The sequence below is a fragment of the Onychostruthus taczanowskii genome, unplaced genomic scaffold (assembly GCF_017590055.1).
Source record: "Onychostruthus taczanowskii isolate IOZ18803 unplaced genomic scaffold, ASM1759005v1 scaffold49, whole genome shotgun sequence".
Classification (NCBI taxonomy): Eukaryota; Metazoa; Chordata; class Aves; order Passeriformes; family Passeridae; genus Onychostruthus; species Onychostruthus taczanowskii.
In genome coordinates, this window is record NW_024502458.1 from 3,818,692 (window position 1) to 3,844,946 (window position 26,255).

Genomic DNA, 26,255 nt, shown 5'->3' on the forward strand with positions numbered 1-26,255 from the left:
ACATGAGGATGTTTATCTTTCTTGATGATCAGATTCTTTTATCTTTCTAATATTCTCAGATTAGAGAGCTCTTTAGAAATGAAAGTATTGTTGGAAATTATTTTCATGAAGCTGTAGCATTTTTAGATTTAGTCTGTGACGTTTTCTTTGCCTCAGTATTGCCTCTCAAGCAGTATGGAATCCAGCTTTCACAGAGGGGCTGCCTGCCATATATCAACAAAAAGAGATCACTCTTCTTTAATCTGATTTTAGTTTTAAATCATCAAAGTTATGACAAGTTGTGCAAATGCAAAGGATCTAGGAAGTAAGGCAGTGAACGCTTCCAGAAGCTAAAAGCGTCACTTTGAGGACAGCCCCTGTCTTTAGGCCAAAATGTAGAGTTCTTTGCCAACTAAGCCGCTAGGGCAGCCAAACTGTACTGCTTTTGCAATAATTATAAATTCTGACCAGGCTCTTAATTCTGAAAATCCCTTCTCCTGTGATTGCAGTGTGAAGAGTAACTGGCAGATAGAACATTAGTTGCCACAGAGAGACAGTTACCAATTTCTCCTCTTCTCTTGCCCTTCACCAGTAGTACATTTCCATTTTATCTGTTATTTTGGGTTTATTAGTTATTAGAATTTCCTGAAAATATTTTCAGAAATATTTAAAACACCTACTTTTTTGCACTTGCATATATATTTTCTTTAAAAATTCTAGGTGTCTCTTTGAGCCTCCGTCACTACTAACTCTAATTATCATAATAGGAAAAAACTCTATACTTTGTTAAATCTGTTGAAATGGTTTTTGTAGGGCACAATAAAGTCAAAGTATGTCCTTGACAGGATGAAGTATCTAAGATCAACCTTGAAAGCCTGTTATGTGTTTCAACTTATAAAACCTCACAGAGCATATGTGTTTTTGTATCATTAGCACCTCATTTCTAATCTAAAAAGGTACTTAGACCTTCTGACTTCCCCCATAGAATCCCATGCTACAAGAACTATTTTATTATAATTCTCTATATGCTGAATATAATTCTGTGGTTCTGAGACAGAAGAGCATGAAGATTATATTGCTTTAGTTATTTGCAGAAATTCATTTTGCAAGTGCTTTTGTGATGGCCTATAGGTCAGCTTGCAAATATTTCCCCAGAGATCAAGCTCAAAGAACATCAACTCTTTGGCTGCTTTTTCAAGTCCTTCAAGTAAAGACTTGCATAAAGCAGATGCAGCCAGAGTTGACCTTCTTGGGATGGTTGTAATTTATTACTCCAAGTAAGAATTGTTTTCTAACATAACCTTTCTATGAAAACAGATAATTTATGGTGGTTTTCTGCCTTTTTTTTTTCTCTGTTTTTGTTTATTTTCATTCTGTCTAGATTACATCCAGATTAAAAAACCACCTCTAATCTTGTTCCCAGTAAAACTACTCTTTAGCTGCATTAGGCTTGAAAAGTCCAAAATTGTGTTAGAAAGGGCTAAAGACAAACTCTTCCTTAGCTGTAGTGAATAAGTACCTTTGGGAAAGTAAAAGATGGAAAGACACCCAATGGATTCAAATATGTCTTTCCTGTGCTGTGAGTAGAGCACCTTAATAACAAATTATAACTTTTGCATAAATAATAATTTAATTTTTTTTGTCACCAACTTCCTAATTGCCCGCATACTAGTAACAGGTTTTTATTACATTATCTTAAAGGATAGAACAAGTGTTACATGCTATGTTGGAATTTTCTCAAATTATATAGTTATTTGTCCCAATAAATATTTGAGTGTTGAATTACTATGTTTGAAATTTATTTCAGTTTCTAAATAAATTCGTCCTCTCTCAAAATATGGTATCTTTGATATATTTGTAGTTCGAGGCAACAATGAACAGAGCCTCATTGACCATTTACCCCCCTCAACTGGCCCTACCTGCAGGTCACTCTGCAAAACTGCTCTTTTGCAGTAAAAAAGCTGACTGCAGCCTCCTGTAAATGCAGAACACCTGTGGCACGGTGCTTAGCACAGTGCTAAAACAGTTTTGCAGCTCACATTTGCCACAAACCTGTCTTCTTTTATGTGCACGCATGTTAGTATACAAATTGCCAAATTGGTGTCAGTTGTAAAGTAATGGCATGGGAGGCATCATAAATTACCAGGGTGATCCTCAGGAGAAGACACTGCTGTATGCGAATGAGTGTTTTGCTCTCAGGGTAATGTATGTCTTCATCTGGCCCAGTAGTCAGCATATTGCCCTGTGTTGATGGATATAGTCAGCTTGAAACTACACTACATTTCACTGCACAATAAACATGGCTGTCAACACCATATAAAGCAAAATCAATTTATCCTGTATGGTCAGTGCGTTTTAAATGAAATTAATGTACTGTGGACCTGGTGGCAAAAAGGTAGTGTATTAGTTATGCATCCTCTGTTTTAGGGCACCTTTTTCATGCAAATGTGTTTCTTATATGGAATTTTTAAAAAGGTATGCCTGTGTAATGCTTTCACTCTGAATTAAGAAAATTGATTTTTGCACAACTAAAAACTTGTGCCTGTATTCAGTAAAACTGCAGTGTTTTGTTTTACGTAAATAATTAATCTTGTATTATTTGGCAGATAAATTCATGTTGGTAGCTGTTATAGTTTATATAAAAAAAGAGGCCTATTGCTGTACTAATTTGTTGTCAAGTATATTGTTTTTTGCAAGGTATTACGTTATATGACCAGTTTGATAAGGTCTAAGACTGTCACTCTCCCACTATAAACACTTTTTGCCTTTTTTATAGCTAAGGTATAACTCTGAAAACGTATCTTATCATCACAACTGCAGAAGTTTTTTTCCAGTAAAGGCATGCCTTGGTCATCTGTTTCTCCCATAGTAACCAGTTCTACACCTCAGCTCTGTGATCTCTAAAGCCCCATAAGGCTTTGCTGTTTGTGGTCAAGAAACAGGGCTGGATGCATTCAAAAACACAGGGCTGGCACGTACAAGCTGAATTGATGGCAGATAAAGACAGGACACTGGGATACACTATGGCCCAGCAGGCATGGAGCTAGACTCCTTGTCTCCCACCCTGGAGGCTCCAATGTGCTGTGTGTGTACCTGTAGGAGGGAGACAGTTTTATTACATATGTGTGGTTCAAATGCTCCAAAGCGCATCTAGAATTGAATCAAAGCAGATGCAACTTTAAAATGTTCAGCTCCAAATAGAATCTGATCCATACAAATGGCAGCATGTACCTGATGCACTGTATAATTTATTTTATAAAATATTTGGCACGTGCTTCACTGCTCAAGCAGCAAAGTTGTGATTGGCTTGTGTCAGCAGGCCTATATCAGTTTGGATTCTCAAATGTAACTTTTATGTGAGTTTTGTTGAACATTCAGAGAATGTATTTTATGGTAAAGCCCCAAATGGAAACCTCATCAAATCTCCATGTATTAATTGGAGAAATACCAGTGCAATTTGTTTCTTCAATTTGATGTTGGGTCATCTCAGGTGGGCAAGCCTGCCCAGCTACACTGAGACCACTGGTTAGCCCATCTCTCTCTGTCTTATAGGTCTGGCAGCAGAGAGAGAGAGGGAGCCAAAGAGGCTAAAATAAGCACAGCACTGAAAGCGCTTTCCTAATCCACGTAATAATGTTTTGCATCCATCTTGTTTCCTCCTGCCCTGACGTTACAGGGAGTAAAGCAGTGAATGGCTCTGCAGCTAAACTACAGCAGTATTATTGTTGGCCAACAGGAGGGGCCACGGTGGCTGAAGCCCGGGTCTACCGGGACTCGCGGGGCCGTGCCAGCAGCGAGCCCCACATCAAGCGGCCGATGAACGCCTTCATGGTCTGGGCCAAGGACGAGCGCCGGAAAATCCTCCAGGCCTTCCCCGACATGCACAACTCCAACATCAGCAAAATCCTAGGTAAGCGCAAAGCAATGGGCAGCAAGCTGTGCTGGCAGGTTTAGGTTGGGTGTTAGGAGGAAATTCTTTACTGGGAGGGTGGTGAGGCACTGGCACAGGTTGGCTGAGAGGCTGTGGATGTCCTGCCCCTGGAAGTGTTCAAGACCAGGTTGGATGGGGCTCTGAGCAACTTGGTGAGGGTGTCCCTGCCCATGGCACAGGGTTGGAACCGTATGAGATCTATGGTCCCTTCCAACCCAAACCATTTTACAGTTCTATGGACTTATCTAATTTTAGGACATATCTTTTTCTGGGAGATGTTCACCAAAATTAGAATTACTGAAACTTATGCAAATGAAGAGTCATGGCTTGTTTTCATTTTTGTTTCCTTTCTTTTCCCTTTCTGCCCCTTCCCTAATACTTTTTATTGCCAACAGCAGTCACGACATGCTTTAAAACTTAGAAGCATTGAAAAGGAATATTTTGTGAAATCTCTTGTGAGACTGTGTCCCAGTAAAGTCCCAACAACTTCAAGATCCCATTAGAATGCACTTGAACTACAATCACCTGAATGCAAAATGGGACTTGCTAGAGTAAATACTGGCATAAAGTTAAAAAAGTACAAAATCAAAACCAGAGGTTTATGTCAGACAGTGCAACATCAAGAAAAAACTTGACACAGTTCATAAGACCTGTACATGCAAACCTCACATCCAAAATGATTGGTTCAAAACATTGCAATGTCCAAGAAACTAAGCACTAGAAGCATGCAATTAAAATATTGCTCAGTTAATATTTAATTTATATAGGTCGGGACAATCAGGGAACATTCCATGAATTTTATTTTGCCACTGTGCAAATAAATGGACTCATTTTTGAGAAATTTTGATTTGCTTTTTAAGACCCCTCCAGAGAATTAGAAACATACGTGAGAATGAGTGGTGAAACGTTAAAACCTATATTTGCTTTTTGAGTCTTTGAAGTGAAAGACAGATTTCAAATGTAGCTCATAATAAATAAAAGTAAAAATCAAGTTTCCTCGGTAATAATTTTATTGTAAACTCTGAGTTCAAATACAAAGTTTGTTGCATGTTAGTTCAATCAGAAGCAAGAATACATAGAAATAAATGTTACTTTGTCCTGAAACTTCCAAAATCTTTCTTGCAGTTCTCATATTTTTGTCTACCATATAAGTGAGTTATATGAATAGCCTTTCAGTTTTGTATAAAACCTTCACTGTTTCAGTGTTGGCAGCTGTAGGGAATCTATATTATTTGTGTGCATTCTGTGAAAAAAACTATTAGGAGCATAGTAACTGTATTCATTAAAATGTAAACTTCCAGCATAAATATTTCAGAAGTGCCAGCAATTGAGTGTTTGTTAACCATGGAATTAACCTGTCAGTATCTGCTCTGCCACAAATAAGTCTATGTCCATATAATATCTGTGCAACTTTTCCAGGACAATGAGAAAAAAGACTGAAATATTAGAACTGACACAGAATATTGCTGGCTTCGGATAATATTTATACAACTTTTCCATTTGTTGATGTATGAAAAATGTTGGTAAAAGAATAGCTTCCACCCACGTTTACCACAGCTGTAATCGTTTTATTCATCTAAAAGACACCAAAAAGCTATTTTATGCATTTCTTATTCCCGTCTGTTCAAGTGTTTAGATAGCTCCTTACAAACAATACAAGAGATCTGAATACTTTTGCCTCTTCCTGTGTACACTGTGTTAATTTTTAAACTTTTTTATTGGTGCAGCTTTCAATGAGAGTTTACAGTACCTGAAGTGGTGTATATAGTTACAGTGTACTTTCTGTTTTACTTTTTGTCTTTCCAATGTGAGTTTGTGAAATGTAACTTTCTGGATTCCGTTCTGTGTGCTTACTACATCTGGCCAAAAAATAATATGCATAATAGAATTTAAAATAGGTGTCAGTATTCTGCCAAGCTTATATCAGAAGTTCAGTAAATTTAAGATGCCCAGACAGCAAGGGATTGTTCATAATTTTGCTGAATCTATAAGGTTTGATACTTTTTTCCTGCTACATAGCAAGCTATTAATATCTATTAGCAGGAGTGTATAAACCAAATTCTCATAAAAATATCAAAGAAGCCTGTGTCCCTAGGCAATGTGTTAGGCTTTTAACAGTGAAAGTATGGCTGCAGATTTTCCTTAACCACCATACTGTGCGTGGTATTACAGAGGTATGGAATTACTCACAGATTAATGCTCTTATTGTAAAAAATTAAGTAGTCTGTTTTGCAGCACAAGGCTGAGATTTTGAGACTTAACTATTGATTTTAAGTGCACCCTATTTAATAGAGATTTACATATGCTTGGTCTGCAGCAATATCTGAAAGTCAGGGTTCTTTTGAGGTGTCTCATGTTGTGCAAGCCAATATATGTGCAGACTGATGTAAATTTAAATCAGTTTATTTAACGAACTTAATTAAAATTTATTACGGCGAGAAGGCACGTTGAGTTGTGTGTGTGCACAGCTAAGCCTGCTTTACTTGAGCACTCACTGACATTTTGTGTCCATAGGATCTCGCTGGAAGTCTATGTCAAACCAAGAGAAACAACCTTATTACGAAGAGCAGGCACGACTAAGTAAAATCCACCTAGAAAAGTACCCTAATTACAAATACAAGCCTCGACCAAAACGCACCTGCATTGTGGATGGCAAGAAACTGCGCATTGGCGAATACAAGCAGCTGATGAGGTCTCGAAGACAGGAGATGAGGCAGTTTTTTACCGTAGGGTGAGTACAATTGTTGTAATTGTTTTCCAAGATGGAGCACGCTGTTTGAAGCCAAATAGACTTATCTGTTTAAGTCACTGACTAATGTCATTCAGAGGGAAAGGGTTTGAACTGGTAAGACCTTATTAAAAACATAAGATGGAATATGGAGTTGTCAGCTTGCCACTGAATGCTGATTATGAGACTGATTGTGGAATTCTTTAAAGTCAAAAGAAGTTGTTTCCCATTAGCCTGAAAGGTTTGAATCATGTCTTTTGTGAGTTTTTAGTAAGCTAATCCATTCTGGGTTAGTAATGACTCCAGCATAATTTCCTAAATTAAGAAAAGAACAAAGAGGGAAGCACAAAGGATTATTCCTGTGTAGAATAAAGAGTCAGGAGAGGGGGAAAAGGGAGAGGAGTAATAGCAGTTGCATGAGGAACCCACACAAATGAATGATATCAAGGTATCAAGCTACTAGGAATTTTGTTATATAGAGAAGTATATAAATTTTTTTAGAAGTCTTTCAAGTAGTGCATAGATAGACTGGGTAGATTTATAACTCAAAATGTGTGGCCCAAAAAGATCCTGGCACAGTTTTAAGAACACTGTGTGTGTTTTTAGGGGTATTTCCTCTGGTGTTCAGCAGAGAAAGCAGCGTTATGAAACATCTACAGGGTAAAGATAACAAAAGTCCAGTGAAACAACTGCACCATAACTGATTTCTCGCTCCTGTTTCTTTTTTTTTATGAATTAATCTGTGATGCTCAGTGCTCTAACACAATGTTTCTGGTGATTTACAAAGAGTCTAAAAGCTGTCTCCAGTGCCAGCCTTTCCAAATTCACAATGTTCTGCTTATTTCTCTAATCACAATAGTCTCCTTTTGTTGGGTACTTCACTACCAGATAATTGACCTTGACGTCGATTATGTGCCCTCATTTTTGGCTTGGGATGCAGAACTCCTGTTGCAGTCAATTATTTTGTGGTACAGCCTGCAACAATGTGGGCTCTTTCTTCAATCAGTAAATAGAAGTGGTTTTGATATCTTGAAATAGCCTTCCAGTCTATAGTTATGGCATTGTATTTTTTATTCTTCAGGCTAAGGGAAATTGTTTACTAATAGTCTTCCATCCAAATTGCACATAGGACTCTAAATAGAAATCTGAATTTATACAGCACATCACAAATTATATTCAGATTGAGGGAATGAAATTCTAGCTTACGTCTTCCAAAGCAGATTGACAGACCAAATCACATCTAGACAAGAAATGCAAAAGAAATGCCAAAACAGCAGTCTGAACAATTTGAGAATTGTTTGCTAATTCAAAACAGCATTAAGCAGTAGCATTTTACACATTAAATGTGATGGCTAAATGGGAGTGAATATTAAGGATGGATTTAAGAAACTTCTGAAAGTGCCTACATAAAGAGTGAATTCCTGTTAAAATATATATACACTGAAAGCTGTTCAAAACTAAACTGGTGCAACCTAAATGTAACATCTTTCTCATATATCCAACAGTGTGATCATGAAGACCATGAAAATGTCACCATTTTTTGAAGGGATTGTTTCCAATTTCTATTTATGCTAAGTCCACTTCATGTCCTATTAGTGTTGAAGAAGTTTAAAGTAAGCTACCTCTGTGCAGCTATGTGATGATGCACTGGACTTTACCAAAACCAATGAGTTTTAGTTGGGCAAGTGATGGAAAAGGGAGTATGAAGTCTAATGGATGCATGAAATGGAGATGAAATGAGATCCATGTTGCTGTTCAATGTGAATATAGATTACAGTCCTGAGGAATCACAGGCTGGGATTTTAAAAATAATTATTTCATACTTCCCTGTGACTTCCCACTGTTGTCCCAAATTCCCCTTTTCCCTCAAGAATAATTTAAAACAAACTTATTGGAAGACACCAAGTAGAATTAGTGAAAATGCCAGACTAGAACATCTTTTTTGAACTGGAACATAAAACATGGAATCATTTGTCTCAGCAGAATAGTTTACTAAGTAATGAAAAGCAACATTTCTTCCAAATCAGATTATAACTAAGTGAAACACAGTAACTGAGCCCACCAGCTTCTTAAACTTACTCTTCCCTGTGTTTAACATAAATATCACATAAAGCATCAGCTGGAACAGTTTTCCTAACTGACCTCACACCCCCATTATTTTTCCACTGTTTTGATGGAACAACATAAATCGTCCTTCAGAACTGTAGACGTGAGAGTTGAGATGCCGTTTCCTCTTCAGAGTGAAATAAGAGACAAATGTGGTTTTTCGGATTGAATATGCTCTGTGTTTACAGTAAATATTTCAGTGGAAGATAGAGAACAAAAGTGCAAAATAGACTCTAATGAATGTGCCAAGCGCTTCATACTGCTTGAAGTACTGCTGGTGGTTTTTTTGTTGCTTTTTTTTGTTTTAAAGAACAAACCGATTAAATTGGGAATGGGCGCACCAAAATGGCAACAAAATATCATCACAGAATAAAAAGATAAGTAGGAGATGTGTGAAGAAACACATTCAAAGCAGGTGGCTAAAGGAAATAGTAAAAAGCAAGAAAAATATCTTTCACCATTGTGTTTGCATTTTTTTATACGAAATGTCGGTTTATGTTTTAGGCAATCCAGTAGAGGCTAGTTCCTATCAGACTCCCTTAGGTGAGCCAATGGCTAACATAAGAGAATTCTGCTATGGGTACAACCCCGCCCCCCAGCATGGAGTTCTCCATGGCTCAAACTTTTTTGTTGCAAAAGGCTCACACTGCTCACTTCACTGAACTTTGACAAACTTTGGTAATATGCAAAAAGGGAGTTTAAAGAATTTCAAGATACAAACTAGCCAAAATTTAAAATAAAATGGGGAAATAAGCTAATGAAGGGCCAGGCTCTGTTTTGATTTTTGAAGAAAAGCCTCCAAAGAATTGAAAGAGAGTGAAGATTTCTTGGAATAAATTGGCCAGGAGATTAATCTTTTCAGATAATTGTTATACATCTAATAGAACAAAATCTGGGAATTGCCAAGTATTTTAAAGAACAGAGTGAAACTGACAGTGTGCGTAGGCCTTCATCCCTACATGAATGAATTTTGTTCCAAATGAGGCAGATAATATAAAGAAATAATTAATGTTTAATGCAGAACATGTTAAAAAAATTGCTGCTTTCAGTCTAGGGGAAGCTGAATCTGAAGCCAGCTATGTCTTTAAAATAATTGAGTTATTTTTAATAGTACAATTATTAATGGAACTTGTGAATGATACCTTCAGCATAAGGTAATCCCGAACAGACTTCAAGTGATTTACAATTTATCCTCAATAGTAGTTTTTTGTAATGCATAAATAAATGTGAGCTAACAAATGGATCATATATAAACCATAAATTCAGATATTTTAAGTTGAGTCTGTCTTTTGTTGCCTTGTCTTACAAAGATAATTCATTGCTTAGTCATTTTTACAGTCTAATACACTCTAAATAGAAGTGTATGCTATATACATTTCTCTGCAAAATGATGTAAGCAGTAACTTTTTTCTGTGCTTTACCAGAGTAAGATGTTTAGAATAAAGCCTTTATAGTGTTTATAACTACTGTACACACGTAGTCTGAATGTTGCTAGGCTATGGTTTTGAATAAGTCTGTAATATTATACTCCTGTAGCTTGAACTTAAAGTAAGTACACAATGGGTGCTTTTGTGAGATTTACTGTTATTTCATTCCTTATGGGAATGTAAGTTTCAGGGGTGTGTAACTTATGAGCGTTTTGCTTGATGCAATCAATTTCTACTTCAGACATTTAAATAGCTGTCAGAAAATGGCTGGGAAGGGGTCGGAAAACAATGGTCATTTGCCAATTTAAATGTTTGGCTGGTTTGGCAAAAGTCAAAAGAGGAATGTTCTTCAGAAAAATACTAAGAATATTAACGCCACAAATTTGCGAGCAGGTCAGTTTGGCTAAGAATTTTCATGTTACTTACATTTTTATATTTACTTAAATATTTTGGGCCAAATCTTAAGCCCCTGAGTGGACATGCAATTTATCGGTGCTGGCAGAGCAGAGGAGTGGACCCCCAGTAATTGTCCACATGAGGATTTCTTTGCCAAAGAGGAGATGGTGGGGACAGGAGTGGTTTGAAGCCAGGGTACGTAGAGATGTGCCACCATTCCTCATGGATCTGAAGAGGCCAAAAGATTAATGTTGCTTTCTGGAAATCTTAACAGGCAGAAAACTTCCATGAGCAACTGAGCTGAATTGTAACCTGTAGCTTGCAGGTAAAGTATGTTTTTATCTCCCCTCTCCAAGGTTCTATGATTGGTAAAACTCTGGCTAGAGGCAATGATTAAATGTGTGGAATTTAATGTAATAAAAGTCTCCATTAACATGACTGCTTTTAAGATCTACAAATATAAGAAAACATAATGGCCAGAGCTGTAGGTTAGAAACTCCAACTCTTCCTTTCAGGGAGAGTAGTGGGAATTTGAACAAATGCTTTGTTTTCCTCTACACAAGAACTTAATTACTTAGGAAATGATAACACTCATCTCTAGTAACATATGCCATCCACATAGCTTGTGATATTTTAAAATAAGACTTTCTGGGATGTAATGTAGCAACTAGAGCAGAATTTACAGTGACAACCTGATCAGCTCTAAATAATAACAGGTATTAAATCAGAGGTAGGTGTCCAGTTACTGGGGGTGTGTAGGTTCCCATGTTTAAGTGCTAGAAAATTTTTTGCTAGCAAATGGGTAGCAATTTGAGACCCTTTCCAATTAGGTGGTACAGTTACCACATGTTTACAGTTCCACAGTGAGATATAGGTAATTTAAAGTTATTACCCAGCCAGCAGCAGGCATGCACAGCATGTCTGATTTTTGTTTAACATGTAAAAAAGGACTGCATTTATGAATGACAAATTCAGTAAGCCCTTAACTTTCCTGCTATACCAATGATGTTCTTTGACAATCCGATTCATTCAGTAGCTTGCCATGCATTTGTGTGGTGTGCTCCCAAGTAAAAGTACCTCTGTGAATTTGGCTTCTTTATGCTCAGATGACCACCTCCGTTTATACTCTGAAATGGGTGGTACTTGAATAAGTGTACCCAGTCCCACAGAAATGTGAATGTGCAGAAGAGCTCTGCTGACTGAGTCCTAAAGGACAGGATTTCTCCGTCCTTTAGGCCTTAACACTGATGACCATCGCTTCATCAACGTACCTCACAGCATTGTCTTAATCAGACTTTAAAAATTGTTCTTGCTGCTTGTAAAAAGGAAATTTATTTCTGAAAAAAACACAAACTTTTTGGGGAGGAGAGGTATAGAGGTGGATATTAGTGTTCTGATACTTAATGTCATCAGCTTTGGCTCAATCGTTCTTTGAGTCAGTTCTACAACTTGGGTTATAGGAGTTGTGAAAACTTTTCTCAAAGCATCATTTGGCATTGATATGATGGTGTTCTTTGATGAACAACTGGTGTTATTTTGTTTTGTGAATTTATTTATTCTAAGAAATACCGGTGAAAGATTATTAGTTGGGCAGATCAGAAAGGATTAAGTGTGTACGGCCTGGTGACAACTACATAGATTTTTCTGTTGAGCATGTGTGGGTTTCTTTTTCCTTTGCTTTGTGGAAACATTCATTAATATGAACATTTTCTGTTTCTAAAAGATGTGGAGGAGATCCTTGTGGGTTTTTAGTAGTAATAGTTTATACTCCTGAAAACATGCAATCCTAAACCAGGAATGTTCCCATGTGAGGTAGGTGTTCAATTTTATGGATAAAGTATTGAAAGATGTTTGCAGAAAATCACTTGCAAGCAAATACGTTGGCTGAAAATTGTTTTCACAGAACATTTATCAGACCATTTAAAAAGTGAAAATTTAGTGAAAAATCCCAAGCTGTTTGTAAATCATCTGCAAATCATCATTTGCAAACAGGAGTATAATGACTGTGTCAAATGAATTACTGCATTTTTGCTCGCTGCTAGCCAGGTGTACCAGACTTACACAGCAGATGTTTGAATTTCTCAAGCTGTGCAGAGGCTGTAAGAGTCAGGCTAGCAGTACCAGCCGTGGCAGGACTGCAAACTATTTCAGTGGTGTGTCACACAGGGTGTTCGTGATTTCAGTGTATCACTACCCAAACCTGAAGGACTGCAGCTTCCCTGTAACTCTCTAGTGTGATATTTATCAAAATTAGATTTTGATCAATGAACAATAAAGACTTGACATTTAGGGTTTTTAAAATAAGCTTAACATCATTTTCTGTATTGATTTAGCCAATGATTAGGAAATTATGAGACTGGTTTATGAAATATCCTTTTGAATTTAGCATGGAATGACACAGTGGTCAAGGGAGATTCCTTAGACTATTCAAATATACCTGGCACTGTTTCTCCTGCAAAAATCTATAATAGCTCACTGTTACTGGGTCAATATTGCTCTAAAGAAGGTTGGGAATACATTGAAATGTATGATTCTTTAAATAGACTATGCAAATAGGTATGTACATTCAATAACTAGTCAATACAAAATCAGCATCTTCCGGGGCAGATTTGTTGATTTTTTTTTTATCAAGTACTTTGCTTCAAATCCCACATCTTAAACATAAAATCCTGAAAAGCAAATGGCATTCTGGTGTTGGATCCAAATAAAAATCAAAACCCAGCAATCAAATATCAAAAGAATGTCTAAGTGCTGTAGGAATCTACCTAGCACTTACATAGTAAATTAGGTACTTCAGTTTCTGTCTGCCATTTTAGGTAATCTTGAGGTCCTCTCATTAACAGAAACTCTTGCCATGACTTTAGATTTTGGATACATGGTGTCTGTGGCAGCAGGCAGGCATCACACAGTGCCTGAAGCCTTTTGATGGTCTCTGTCCAAGGGCTAGTTTGTACTGTGGCTTGAATAAACATGTGAAAGGATGTCTGGTAGTGACTGAAAACACTTCAGTTCCCAGTTGTCCTTTGGGGGAGATAATGAACCAATATCACAGAGGACTCTAAGCCCAGAGGAATGCATGGAGCCTTTCTAGGAAACCACCTACTTTTCTTTCCTTTGGACTTGCAGAAGGTCTTCCCTCCTCTACACACAGGCAGTGACACTTCCCTCTTGTTTTTCCTTCCAGACAACAGCCTCAGATTCCAATCACCACGGGAACAGGAGTTGTCTACCCTGGTGCTATTACCATGGCGACCACCACGCCGTCCCCTCAGATGACATCAGATTGCTCCAGCACCTCTGCCAGCCCTGAGCCCAGCATCCCTGTCATCCAGAGCACTTACGGTATGAAGACGGACAGCGGAAGCCTTCCTGGAAATGAAATGATAAACGGAGAGGATGAAATAGAAATGTACGAGGACTATGAGGATGATCCCAAATCAGACTATAGTAGTGAAAACGAAGCCCATGAGGCAGTCAGTGCCAACTGAGGAGTGTTCACAGAATTAAAGTACTCAGACTCATTTGGGTTTTTTTGGGGTTTTTTTGAACAAAAGTTCTTAAAGAGCCTGCATGCATGTGTGGCTCCTACAGTTACATCAGCAGAATGGTCTTAAATGTTTCTTATTGTGTGAGACAGATTGTTTCCCTAATTTTTCATGATCTTGGGTTTTTTTTGTTTTGTTTTGTTTTTTTAATTTAGATGAAGACATAAATATCAGACATCAGGACTTGAGAACTTATATGAATCAATAGCTGTCTTACAAGTCTTACCTTTTGTCTTTTTCCGTTTGGATGCTGATAAAGGTTTAAGTTACTGTTTTAGATGGGGGTTATACATTCTCACTCAGGTATGCTGTGCCAGCCTACAGGTTGTGAATGTGTTTTTATTCTGGATTATTTTAGAAAACAAAAACTGCAGATTTCATATTGTGAAACAGAACAAGTCCGCAAATGTGCACACCTGTGCATCATAGCTTTTCTTTAAAAATAGTCTCTGAATTCCATTTTTTTTTCCATATGTATAGCTGAACTTCTGATGTGCCAAACTTTTCATAACTTTTGAATCTTAACATTTAAACAAAAAGTCTTAAAGGAGACACTGTAAAGTCTTAGACAATCCTTTGGCATCTTAAAAAAAATTATATATAAAGCCTAATTTTTTTCCAGAATATGGTAAAGTACTCAGGAATCTGGAGACAGGATATTCTTAATTAGTGAACATGGTTGCCATAGTGCATGTGCCCAATTGCTTTTGCCTCTTGATGTGCCATTAGTGTGAAATTTTAAGTAAGCACAAAAGAGCGATCACCAGCTATGGACAGGCCTGTCTTAGCAGTGTGAGGCCACCTCTGATTACATTCTCTACCCCTTTGCTTTTAACCCTTGCATTCAGTCTTAACACATTTTCTCTTAAATAATTTATTCATTCCAGAATGTCAAGGGTCCAAATACTTAATATTTATTTTTAAAAGTACAGTTGGTGGCATTACACTTACAATTCCTTATTGATATTTTAAAGAGCCTCTTATTTCCCCTTCCCTAAATCACACAGGTATATGAAAATAAAAGTGCACCTGCTACTAAAATGAACATGACCTTTATGAATGAGAAATTCACTTGTTCCTCTAACACTGTATATTCAAGGAGCACTTGGAAACACTCTGCTATATGTATTGCAAAATAAAGTGAGTACTTTTATATGTACATAGAGTACAAATACCCCTAAAAATGTGTTAATAGTTATAAACCTCTACACTTAGACAGCAAGGGCAGATGTAAAATCCAAACTGCATTTACAGTCCACCATGCTGAATTTTTAGGGCCTGAGGAACCTGTGGCAAATCATGGCTCTGTACATCATGTTCCCATTGCCACCTGAAGGAACTGTGCTACCTTAAGTATTTATGCAGTGATTTATTTGTGAGGCTCAAAGTGGGGGAAGGAGGGACACTCAAGTATCTAATTGCAAAGGTGGGAAAATGGGTCATCAAAAATATTTATTGTATATTAGTCATGTGGGAATGTGACTTGTCAGGCGCTTTGGGATCCTTCGACGAAAGGTGCTATAGAAATTAAAATTTCTGTTTGTATTACTTCTAGAAACAATGCAATTACTGGAGAAAATTCTGGGAAATATGCAAGATTCAATTCAAATACTGTGAATCTGTTAGATTTCAAAGGTGGAGGAGAAACTGCCTTTATTTTTTCCCCTCATATACTCCACTCTTGCTCACAAATAGATCACTGTATATATATACAGTTCCAATAGGCCTGATGAATAACTGTGCTGAAGCTCCTCAGCTCCCTCAGCTTTTATTGGGAATTGGCTGTGTTCAGCACAAATTCGGGCTCGGGCTGAGAGGTACCAGGGGGCCTAGAGCAGCTCCTCTGGAAGTCTGGGAGCATCTTCTCACGGAGCTGCACAGGTTTTGCTTCGGACAACACAAGGAGCCTGTGTTAATCGGGCTGTCTTGGTGCATCCTGCTCTGCAGACACTCCTGTGAGCTGCAATGGCAGGATGCCCTGTGGAGGAGCAGTCTCCATCCTGACAGCCCCACTGATCCCTGTCCTGTCAGAAACAGCCATTTTTGCCACTGTAGGAATCGCGTTTCTATGTGAGAGAACGATCCCCCCAAGACAAAGAAGATTGTTCAATTTACAGGACAATTTATAAAGATAATGGCATAGAAACACAATGGTCAAATTTCTCTGACCATTTTGTAATTTGGAACAAAAAAAGGCTATATTTTTAATATTTATTTAACTGTGTTCTGAGTCCATGTCTAATAAGCAATAAACTGGTCTAGCCAAGTCTTCAAAGGCATATGCTGTGTCATTAGCTGGTGAGCGTCCTCTTTAAGCTGGCTAAGGTACTGATAGAAAGTGTTTTTTTGTTTTAAAATAGCTTGGGAATTTGAACTGGTTTTAATACATTCAGCTCAGATTGGGGGGAGGACATCACTATTTCATAAAAAAAAAAAAAGACTATTTATTAATGTCTTACATAATTGTCCAGTTAGAAGTATCTCTCCCTCCCCCCACATCACTTTCTTTCTCTCTTGCTCTCTTTTTTTCCTGGTTTTGTTGCATAGGTAGAATGCTGTATTGCTAGCATTGTATTTTATGTAATTATTTTTTTTGCACAAAGGCAAACATTTAGATTAGTTGGTTAATTTTTTTTTTAAATTTTATGACCATGCCAAAATAATATTCTGCAGGCTTGTGGAGAACAAAGGACTGTTCTTTAGGACTGAAACTTGATTTTGCTTGTAGTACAAAAAAAAACACACACTCACAGATGTTGTTTCGTAAGTGTTATAAGCACTGGATATAAATGGTATTTTTTATCACTTCTGACTAATGTGAAACTGTTGTACGAAAACTACATGAACAAAAGTCATCTGTTTCGACTCGTGTGGGCCTGCCTCACAGTTGCCGGATTTGAGTCATTTTTATGTCTTGTTATTTCATTTATTTATGCAAAATACATGTATGTATGAACACTTTGTTTTAGCTCCAGCCCTGCCTCAATGCTGATGCTCTGTATGTTAAAGCCACATTCTTGAAAATGACTGGCTGTTCAGGAATCACCAGCTGGTAAAAATTGCATTTACTGGCTGGGGGAGTGGGAGGAACATATTTGAATCTGAATTGTGCCTATGAGCGTGTTATTCTATTTATTAGCCGACATTGGCTCTAAAATGTCAGTAGAAATCAAGGAAGGACAATCATAAGGATGAAACCCAACATTTTTACTTTATTAATCGGAGCTCAAAACAAAGTTTTTTGATGAATTTGCCATCTCATTTTAGATTTTTTTTTAAATTGTGTAAATATAACATAGGAAATAGAATTTTATTTTTTGTTCATGGATACTTAGTGAAGTATAAGTTATGTATTTACTTTTGTTCTATATCAGTGTATGTTGGTCCATATTAAATGCTGACAAGTCACTGTACCTCATGTAGATGCTGAATTTACACCCGCAGTGTGAGCGCAGTATTGTGGACCTGTAGCTGGGACAGCAAGATGCCTCACTTGTGCTCTCTCTGATTTTTAATAACATGTTCCACAAATAGGGAATACTTTCTTCTTTTTTAGAAAGTTGATACATGAAACATGCCAAATTTTGGCTACATTTGATGGGAAACACAGTCTTCTGAATCCAAGTAAAACCAATGAGATATTTAACTTAACAAGAATGGCATTTGGAAGTCAAAAGCATATCCCTGAGAGATTAAAATGACTGAAATGGCCCTTGCAACACAGGCAAGACTCAGTGATATCAAACCTTTATGTTGTACATCCATTTAATCATGTTATTGTTACATTAGGCTATAACACCAGAGAAATTGTTCACACGATACACAGAGAAGATTCATGGAATTGCTTCTTATGCTTTGTGTTTGAGGCCCCTTAGAAACTGACTGGAAAAATAACTCCGTTCTGGAGCACTAATATAGTAATACTATTTTCTCTGTGAACAGTTTATTTAATTAACAGATTCAATATATTTTATTTTGGAAAATTTTTAAATACTTATATTCAAGAGAAGGAGACTCCCGAAACAATCTGGTACCAGCCAGAATAGTTCACTTCTTGTTTTATAAAAATGGAAGAGAAAGGTCCCAATGGAAACCGTACTGCTTTCCAGGGTTTATGTGCAGAAGCAAGTCTGGAGAACAGATTCTGGTCTGCCTGTATGTTTGGGCATCACCATTTAGCTTGTGAAACCACCTGCTGAGCATTCACAGGATCCCGACACAGTGCTCCTAAATCAGTGTACTCAGGTGCAGGGGGAGGGAAAAGACAGAGGGATGGCTCTGGGATGGAAATGCAAACCCAACAGCAGTGTTAGCCCCCGTAAATACACCACCCTGGACAAAATGTACAACAGCCAGCTGTGTGCCTCTGCTTTGGATAAACACAACACAACCACCTCCCAGTGCCATCTAATCTCCGGGATGGCTTTCTGCATTTTGTTTTTTGGCCACATCAAAGGCATGGCATTTCAAAATCATCTCCCAGCAAAACATTCTACAAGATTTAGACCCCATCCTCCCCCAGAAAAACACCAACCTACCTGCCTACCACAAAGCATGTTATTCCACGGTGGTCAGGAAGACCAGTGCAGTGTTGGTGTTAAGTGGGGTGAGCTTTGCTGAGCCAGGGCCACAGTAAGAACAATTGCACTGGAGATGCAGCCAGCAGGATGTATGATAGAGTTCTTCATGTTTTTATTCGAAGTTAATGAATGGGCTTGGACCCCTTGCTGTTTTGCATGCTTTTTTAAGATTCAAGGTGGCACTTAAGCATGTTCTTTTAAAATAATAATACTATATGACCTCATTTGATCATTTACAAAACTCTTTTCCCTTTAAAAAAAACTTCTTCTGAACTTTTTTTTTTTTTGGTGCAACCCATTAAAATCTGTGATTTTTCTCAGATCAAGCTACATTTTTGATATGTAGCAATGCCCTGCTACAGAAGAAAAAAACAATGTATATGCAAAATCATTTCATTTTAATCCAACGCCCTTTCTTAACTACCAGAATTGTTGGAAATCGTGACAAAGAAGGATTCTGAGATTTCACACGCTGGGTAAAAAGGGGTAGGGTGGGGTGAACTGGGCTGAAGGAAAACTTATCAAATTGGTATTTATAGCAATATGAAAGCTATAAAGCAACTTAGTGACATGGCTTGCTTTGTAATTTCCGCTTTCTAAAAACCACAAGTGAGGTCCTTGGTGCTCTTGGAGTATGGGGAATGTGCAAATATTTAACTGTTTGTATGCTGCACATTGCAGACCTGCTAGTGTGCATTCTCCGTTTGTCTTCCTTTGTCATTTGTGTTTTGCTTTCCAGAAAGCAATGTTGTTTTCTTTTCTTGTACCTTTCTTCAGCTTGTAGCAAACTAGAATGCTTAGCATTTATGTTCATTCATTATTGTATTTCCCATGTAAAATTTTTTTTTATTACGTTAAGACAAGCTTATAAGCTGTTACTACATAACTTATCTTACTGTAACTCTTATTTCCTGACATTGTAATTTGTTTGTGATGTATATTGTGAGATTGTACTCTATGTTAATTTAATCAGCACAATTCACTGACATGCTGGACTGACATGCTAGCTGCTGTTTCAAATTGTAAAGTTTGTGTAGAGCTGTTGGGACAACTGAGACTCTCTTGTCAAGGTACTATGCTTTGATTCCTATAGCAACACCGTGGGTGCAGCTCTTACTGGCGAGGGCTGCTTGTTTAACAGCCACTGGCTACTTAATGGGCAGGTTTTCTTTGTAGAAATTCTATTTACAGTGCAGGTACCTACCTGGGCCCATGGCCGGTAATTATTTGGGCGTTTAGAGGAAAAACTAGTGTCTATTGCTGCTTTGAATATGTTTTAAAGTCTGAAAATGTAAATAGTTTATCAAAAAAAAAATCTTGTACAGTCCAGTGTAAAGTTTTTAAATGAACTTAAAGGTTGCCATCACATCTCACACTCTCCTCTTGATACAGTAAAAAGAAAAAAAAAGAAAGAAAAAAGTTTGCTAAGGATATTGATTTAAGAAAAAAATCTGTTCTCAGATTAAAAAAGAGAATAGTTATTCTTAGCTCTGCTTCATTGCATAAACAGACTTCTTGGATTTTGTTGTGCAGTATTGACGTGAGGTAAATTAAATATTAAATAATCTTTCAGTGGTACTTTTAAGAGTCTTCTCCTCCTCTGCCTCAGTTATTGATGGAAAAGACAAAATTGAAAGACACTGTCCATATACAGTATGTTCTGGTGTACGTTGGCACCTTACCTACATGTTTCGGGTGGGAGGGATTTTTTAAAATTTTTTTCTTTTTTTTTGGTGCTTTCCTGATATGTTAAACATGTCATCCTTGGGTGATACAGTATATGCCATGATAGGGGTTTAGACCCCTCAGGGGAGTGTCTATAAGACTGCCTATTTATGCTCATTTACCTCAAGACTGTCCTCTCTACCCTTAATCTATTCACCATCACTCCATCTTTTGTACTGCTGTTGACACTTACAAATTAAAGATAAATTTTGTTTTATGAGATGTGTGTGTGATTTCTTCTATGCATCCCTTATTCCTTTGAATTTAGTATTAAAGACTGACCATGATGAGTTCATGGGAAAGTGCAACTAGGCCTGTTCAGCTGGCCTCCTGTAAATTTGCTGACCGAATTTTACAGCTCTTATGTTTTGCCCATGCCTTTCTAGTCTATGAAGGCATTTTTCAGCCTCTGAAATCCATTAACACCATATGCTATAAAAGACATCCATGATAACCAATCTAATTTGACAATACACACTGAATACTGTCAATTTTGTGTGCAGGAAGTGCTATTGGTAGCAACATAATCTCAGAAGGATTTTTAGTGAGTAGAAATGAGACAAAACAGTTCTCCTGTTTCTTCTTTCTTTGCCTTCCCTTTTCCGCTGCATATAACTTTAAACAAACTAATCAAAGTTAAACAACAAAAAGCCTATAGTTGCCATATTGCCATGTCTGTAAATTGCTGCCATTGGTGTGTTGTGATTGGTTTCTGACTTAGCAATTAGTCATGGTTCTCATAGGAAAATAATAAATTACATTGAAGCGTACTGTACTGGAGCAGAAATGTAACAGAGCCTTTTGGTTTTACATTACATCAGAATCTAGTCACGTTTCAGCTGGTGCACAAACCACCCTGAGACATCCAAGTGGGACAGAATCCTTTCTTCCTTGGAGAGAGCATCATATGTGGACTTCCCAAAACTGACATTCTGCGCTATGAATCTGTGTGGTGGAAAGTCAGCAGTGGATGGTGATGAGGAGTCTGACCAACATGTTATAATGGAGAAATACATAAATATTGACTTGTGCAATTTAATCAAATTTATATCCTCTGTTCCCTACACACACCTGTTGCCATGTGATTTTTCTCCTTCTTCTTACCAGAATCTGCAGCTGTGAGGACTGATCAGTAATCTGGAACACACTGGTGTTGTCAGCTGGGTTGTTACACAAGTACAATGAAAAGCAAACCGAGCAATGGCTACAAAAGGTCACTGCTTACTGCAGCAGTAAGACATTAACTGTGCATGTGACGTCTCCAGGTGTCAATCTAAAAAAATGTGCACTCATTGCCACGCAGGACAGGGGGCTGTCTCCACATGTACTGCACTCTTCTGGACAAGGCCGTATGTTGGGGGCTAACCCATACAGCAAGAGCTTTGGGTTTTTCCTTTTGCTTTTTCCTGGTGCTGGGGAGAGCAGCACCTCTGACCAACTTGCTGCAACAAATATAATAAAATAAGCTCCTATGTTACCGTGGTTGTTCCAATCATCACAGTAGGGCCCTACTGCACTGGAAGCACCAAACAAGTGACAGAACACACCAAATATGAAAACTGCGGTGCCCCTGCGCTCTGGTCCTTTCTCCTGCTCTCAGATGTTTCTCCCTCTGGCTGAGCACTCTGCTCACCAGCTGCGGGTTCCCTGGGAGCCCTCAGGATGGCTGCAGTTTGGGGTTTTCAAGATTCCAAGGTACAGCACAATGCTGTCTCGCCGCTGGGATTTTCCCATGGTGATTAGCTGCTACCACAGTAGCCCAACAGCAGCAGCTCAAACGGACTGGGAGGAGGAGGAAAAAGTAGTCGTTGATTTATATCTTTAATATATGGTTTATAATAGAAAATATGAGCTCCAGGTTGTGTCTCTGAACAGTTAATGACCAGCTGGGTTAAGGGCCTTCAAATATTGCCATTGGTCATTGGCTGCCAGGAAGTATTCTTCCTGTCATCTATTATTCCTTAATTGTATCAAGACCCACTACAGCAAGGACTGTTAAGCCTGTGGATTAATTGGAATCTGACCCTCAGTAAGTTCTAATAATATCAAGGCCGTTTCAGGTTAGCACTGGTCTCCTTGACATGACAGTCCATAACAAACTTCTTCAGAGCTGCTCTGCTTTGTATTAATGCCTGCTGGATGACTGACACAGTAAACCATAATTGCCCTGTAGAAATCACTGTGGTCAGCTGTATTAAGGACTACTTAGGGGCAATTTAATTTACTTTGACACCACAAAGTTTAAAAGCTTCTCTTAACTTGTATTAAAACCTCTTGGACTTTTGGTTGCTCTTGCATTTCATCAGCAAAGGATCACTGGATAAGAAAAAAGGTTATTATTAGAGCTTTAAATAATGCTCCTCAAATACTCAATTTGTAAAAGAAAAGCATGTTGATTATTTGGGTGGGTTTTTTTACCACTCTTCTGTACTCTCAAGATGTGTGAAGAAACCAGGCAGACATTTTAATTGAAACTTCAAAAATGGGATGTGGGCTCAAAATTTGCAAGTATTAAGTGTAAAACCCCAACTCTTGCATTACTTCCACAACTTCCAACTTTAATTTTATGAATAAGTTACCTCACACTTTGAATGTATGACCAAGCTTTCTTTTAAGTCAGGCCACAGGGATGGTATTTCAAAATCAGAAAATAGAAATGTTCTGCTATGATCCAGAGCCATGCAGCAGAACCCTTGCCTGCAAGACACTGCAATCACCAAGTGGAAAGGTATCTCTGTCACTAAGTCCCCATAACGGCTAATAATTTCTTTGTAGCTACTGTATGTTCACAACTAATTAATCACAAATAGGTTACAAAATTGAAAACACAGTAACTGTCTTACTGGATTATACTCCTAGTCCTCCTGGCCCCGTAGGTTTATGTTCAACAGTTGAAACAGGAGATAACAGCTAATGAGAGCATCTGAGCCTGGCCAACATCTGCATCTCATTCTCATGTTCCTCAGCACTTACAGTAATTGTGTTGGGCTATTAATGTGTACAACCCTTTCCCAGTCAGGAACACAGGCTGGTATTTTGGTGGATGAAACGGCTGAGGGCAAATGAACAGTTAAGTTTGTATCCCAATGAACAGCCTTGATAAGGAGTTTTGCAACAGCCCTATTTATTCTTTCTAATGGAATAAAATCGGAAAACAGTCAGTTTATGTTCAACTGAATTGCAAAGTCCCTCGTATGATCCAAAATACTTAGGATGATAAACTTCTCTCAATTTTTGCAGGATCTGGTTAAAACTTAACAGACTTAATTCATAAAATCTGGAGATCATAGATTTTAATGATCAAATTACTCAATCACAATGAAATATCTTTTATTCAAACATCAGGAAATCCACACTTGATTGCAGATTTAGTTAATTCCACTAGAATAGCTGCAGCTGCTGGGAAAACCAAAGGCTAAGTGCTGGAGAGGGAAAAAGAAATCCCCCCCCAAATCCACGCACCCACCCAAAAAGAAATGCAACTCTTTTGCCACGTGTTGAGAGATCATGCAGGGAAAAGGGCTTTTGGAAAAACCTTTAGGTGCAAGATACCTCTTTTGTGGAGTGTTACTATAGAAATTAGAGAGATCTTCTGCTTTTGACAACAACAATATAGGCTGAAAGAAAAAAAGTGAGGAACAGTTAATTTATATGATCTTATTTGTATCAGCTTCTCCTGTGAGCAGAATCTGCAGAACCCCCCTAACTGCTGTGACTTTATATAACAACAGCTACAGGAGGGAAGCACCAGATATCCTAGCAGCTTTAAGGAAAAAAAGAAGTCTTATTTCAAGGAAAATGAATAAGTATGAATATCCACATAATGTTATTGTGCTGAGCTGCAACAATCTGTTCTAAGAATGGCACCACTTCCCTTCTTCTATGTATACGAGTGTGAATGTGTAATAGTTCCTAAAAGATTAATGGCTCTTTTATTCTATGATAGATGGTTTAATGTTCATTTGCTGTACTTGCAACTCATCAGTTATTTAAGGTGGCCCTCTAAAATTACAAAATTATGGAAAAATTAATATAACTCTTAGAAATCAGCTGCTCCCACCCCTCCATATGGAAGACTGCTAAGTCGGTCATTATGTTCTTCTTAGTCCAGCCCATGACAGCAGGGCAGGGGGCAAGGGCTGCTGGCATCCCTCATGTGCTGGGACAGGGCTGCCACCCCTCCAGACTCTCAGCTGCCCTGTGGAATCCCTACCCACCACTATTCCTTCTGTCCTCTTCACCCTGTCCTCCCACAGGGCAGCCACAGCAGAGAAACGAGGGACAAACACAGCATTCCATCCCTTCAGGGGGCCTCCAGTCCCTCTCCAGCAGATTATTTTGGGTTTATTGTGACCTGAGGGGAAGCAGGGAGTGTTTACAGCATTTACTGCATCACGTCTGCTGAGGGTGGTGGAGCTGGGTGGCCGGAGCTGTGGGCAGCCCCCTGGGAGATGCTGCAGAGGGTTTGTGTCACTGGGAAGGGATGTGAGGAGCGCAGAGCAAATGTTGTGACTTCCAGGGTGATGCTGGAAGCAAAAGTGCCTTCAAAAAGACCTCAGGATAGTGACAGGACAACAGTTTTTCTTCCTTCTGTAATTCAGTAGTCAAAAGATACGAAGAGTCAGAGAAAATTTGATGACTCAACTTACAACTTTAAATTTTGACCCAGTCTCCATTTTTTCCTGCTTCAGCCTTTGCTGCTGAGGAATTGGTTTTGAATGTATCTATGCACCCTCAGTAGGACCACCATGCTACCAATGCTGCAGTGTGAACAGAAGAGCTGCGGGCTCTGTCCTTTAGGTTCTACCACAGAACTGGTTCCTGTTGGATGATGATTCCAAGGACCTGATGGGCTAAGTGCCCCCAGCCGAGAGCAGTGTGTGGCAGGCCCGGGGCCTGCAAGGCCTCCTTGGCCGTCAGAAGCCTGAGCTAGGAAATGCCAAGTCACGATGACTCGGGCCTTAGAAGCCCCTCTCTGCCACCTTTCAGACCCTGCTTATCTCTCTGTAAGCCTGTAGGTCACTTTCCCCTGACCCTTTCTATTCCAAAACCCCTGTAGGGTACATAAACCCCGAATTCTGCCTGGTTCGGCAGAAGAGCTGTCATGAGAACCTTTGTGGGGGACACCAATAAGGAATTCTATGGAACCTTACACAGCGTTTTCTTCTCTCACCCTGCTTCTGCTGCAGCAGCACCAGCCAGCTAAAGAGCTGAAATCACAAACAGCTGATAATAGTTAAGAGCCAGAAATCACTTAAGCTTGCTTGGGTTGCCTGCAGCTGGGAACTGTTTGGGAGTTTGGAAGCTGTGCTGAGTCTACCTGAGCGATTCTGGCCAAGGCAGCCCACTGGGCATAGCCCAGCTAGAAACAGTGTACTGGTCTTTTCTTTCTTTCTTGCAGTAGAAACAAAAGACAAAGGTTTTGAGCATATTCTTATATTTTCCTCACAGTGTACGCTAATGTTTAATGGAGGAAAAAACAAAGATCTCTGGTGTAACTGAGCAACCTCAATAGGCACAAGGTGTTTGGAAAGTGCTGTGATGAAGAATGTAAAAGAGCTCACTAGCACTGTCTTTTGATAATTTGGGTCAGTGGAGTTAAAAAAATATATTTTTTGGTCAACACTTCATGGTATAAAGGATAATGAATTATTTTAAATTATTTGATAATTTTTTGTTTGTTTGTTTTTGAGATACCAGGTTGCTTCTCTGAAGTTCTGAGTATGTCCTGCCATGAATGGTGCCATGGGAAGAGGACAGTTCCTTCAGCATTTGGCAGTAAGTGCACAGGATTTTTCTAGACACAATCCTATGATTCATATTAGATGTTAGCTGCCT

The 26,255-nt window shown here is 38.5% G+C and overlaps 1 protein-coding gene across 12 annotated transcripts in view; it reads left to right on the top strand.

The window, feature by feature from the left end:
* SOX6 (SRY-box transcription factor 6) overlaps positions 1-20,055 on the top strand; it is a 369,109-nt gene extending 349,054 nt beyond the window's left edge. For 9 of the 12 annotated variants that reach the window (XM_041415103.1, XM_041415104.1, XM_041415102.1 and 6 more), the window contains 3 exons: positions 3,656-3,889; positions 6,425-6,641; positions 13,752-20,055. In XM_041415103.1, the coding sequence (XP_041271037.1) occupies positions 3,656-3,889; positions 6,425-6,641; positions 13,752-14,055 (755 nt within the window). In that variant the 3' untranslated portion in view covers positions 14,056-20,055. Of the gene's footprint in view, positions 1-3,655; positions 3,890-6,424; positions 6,642-10,841; positions 10,893-13,751 lie in introns of all 12 variants that reach the window. The other 3 variants (XM_041415107.1, XM_041415112.1, XM_041415114.1) reach the window with 2 other exon arrangements.
* The last annotated feature ends 6,200 nt before the right edge of the window (positions 20,056-26,255 follow it).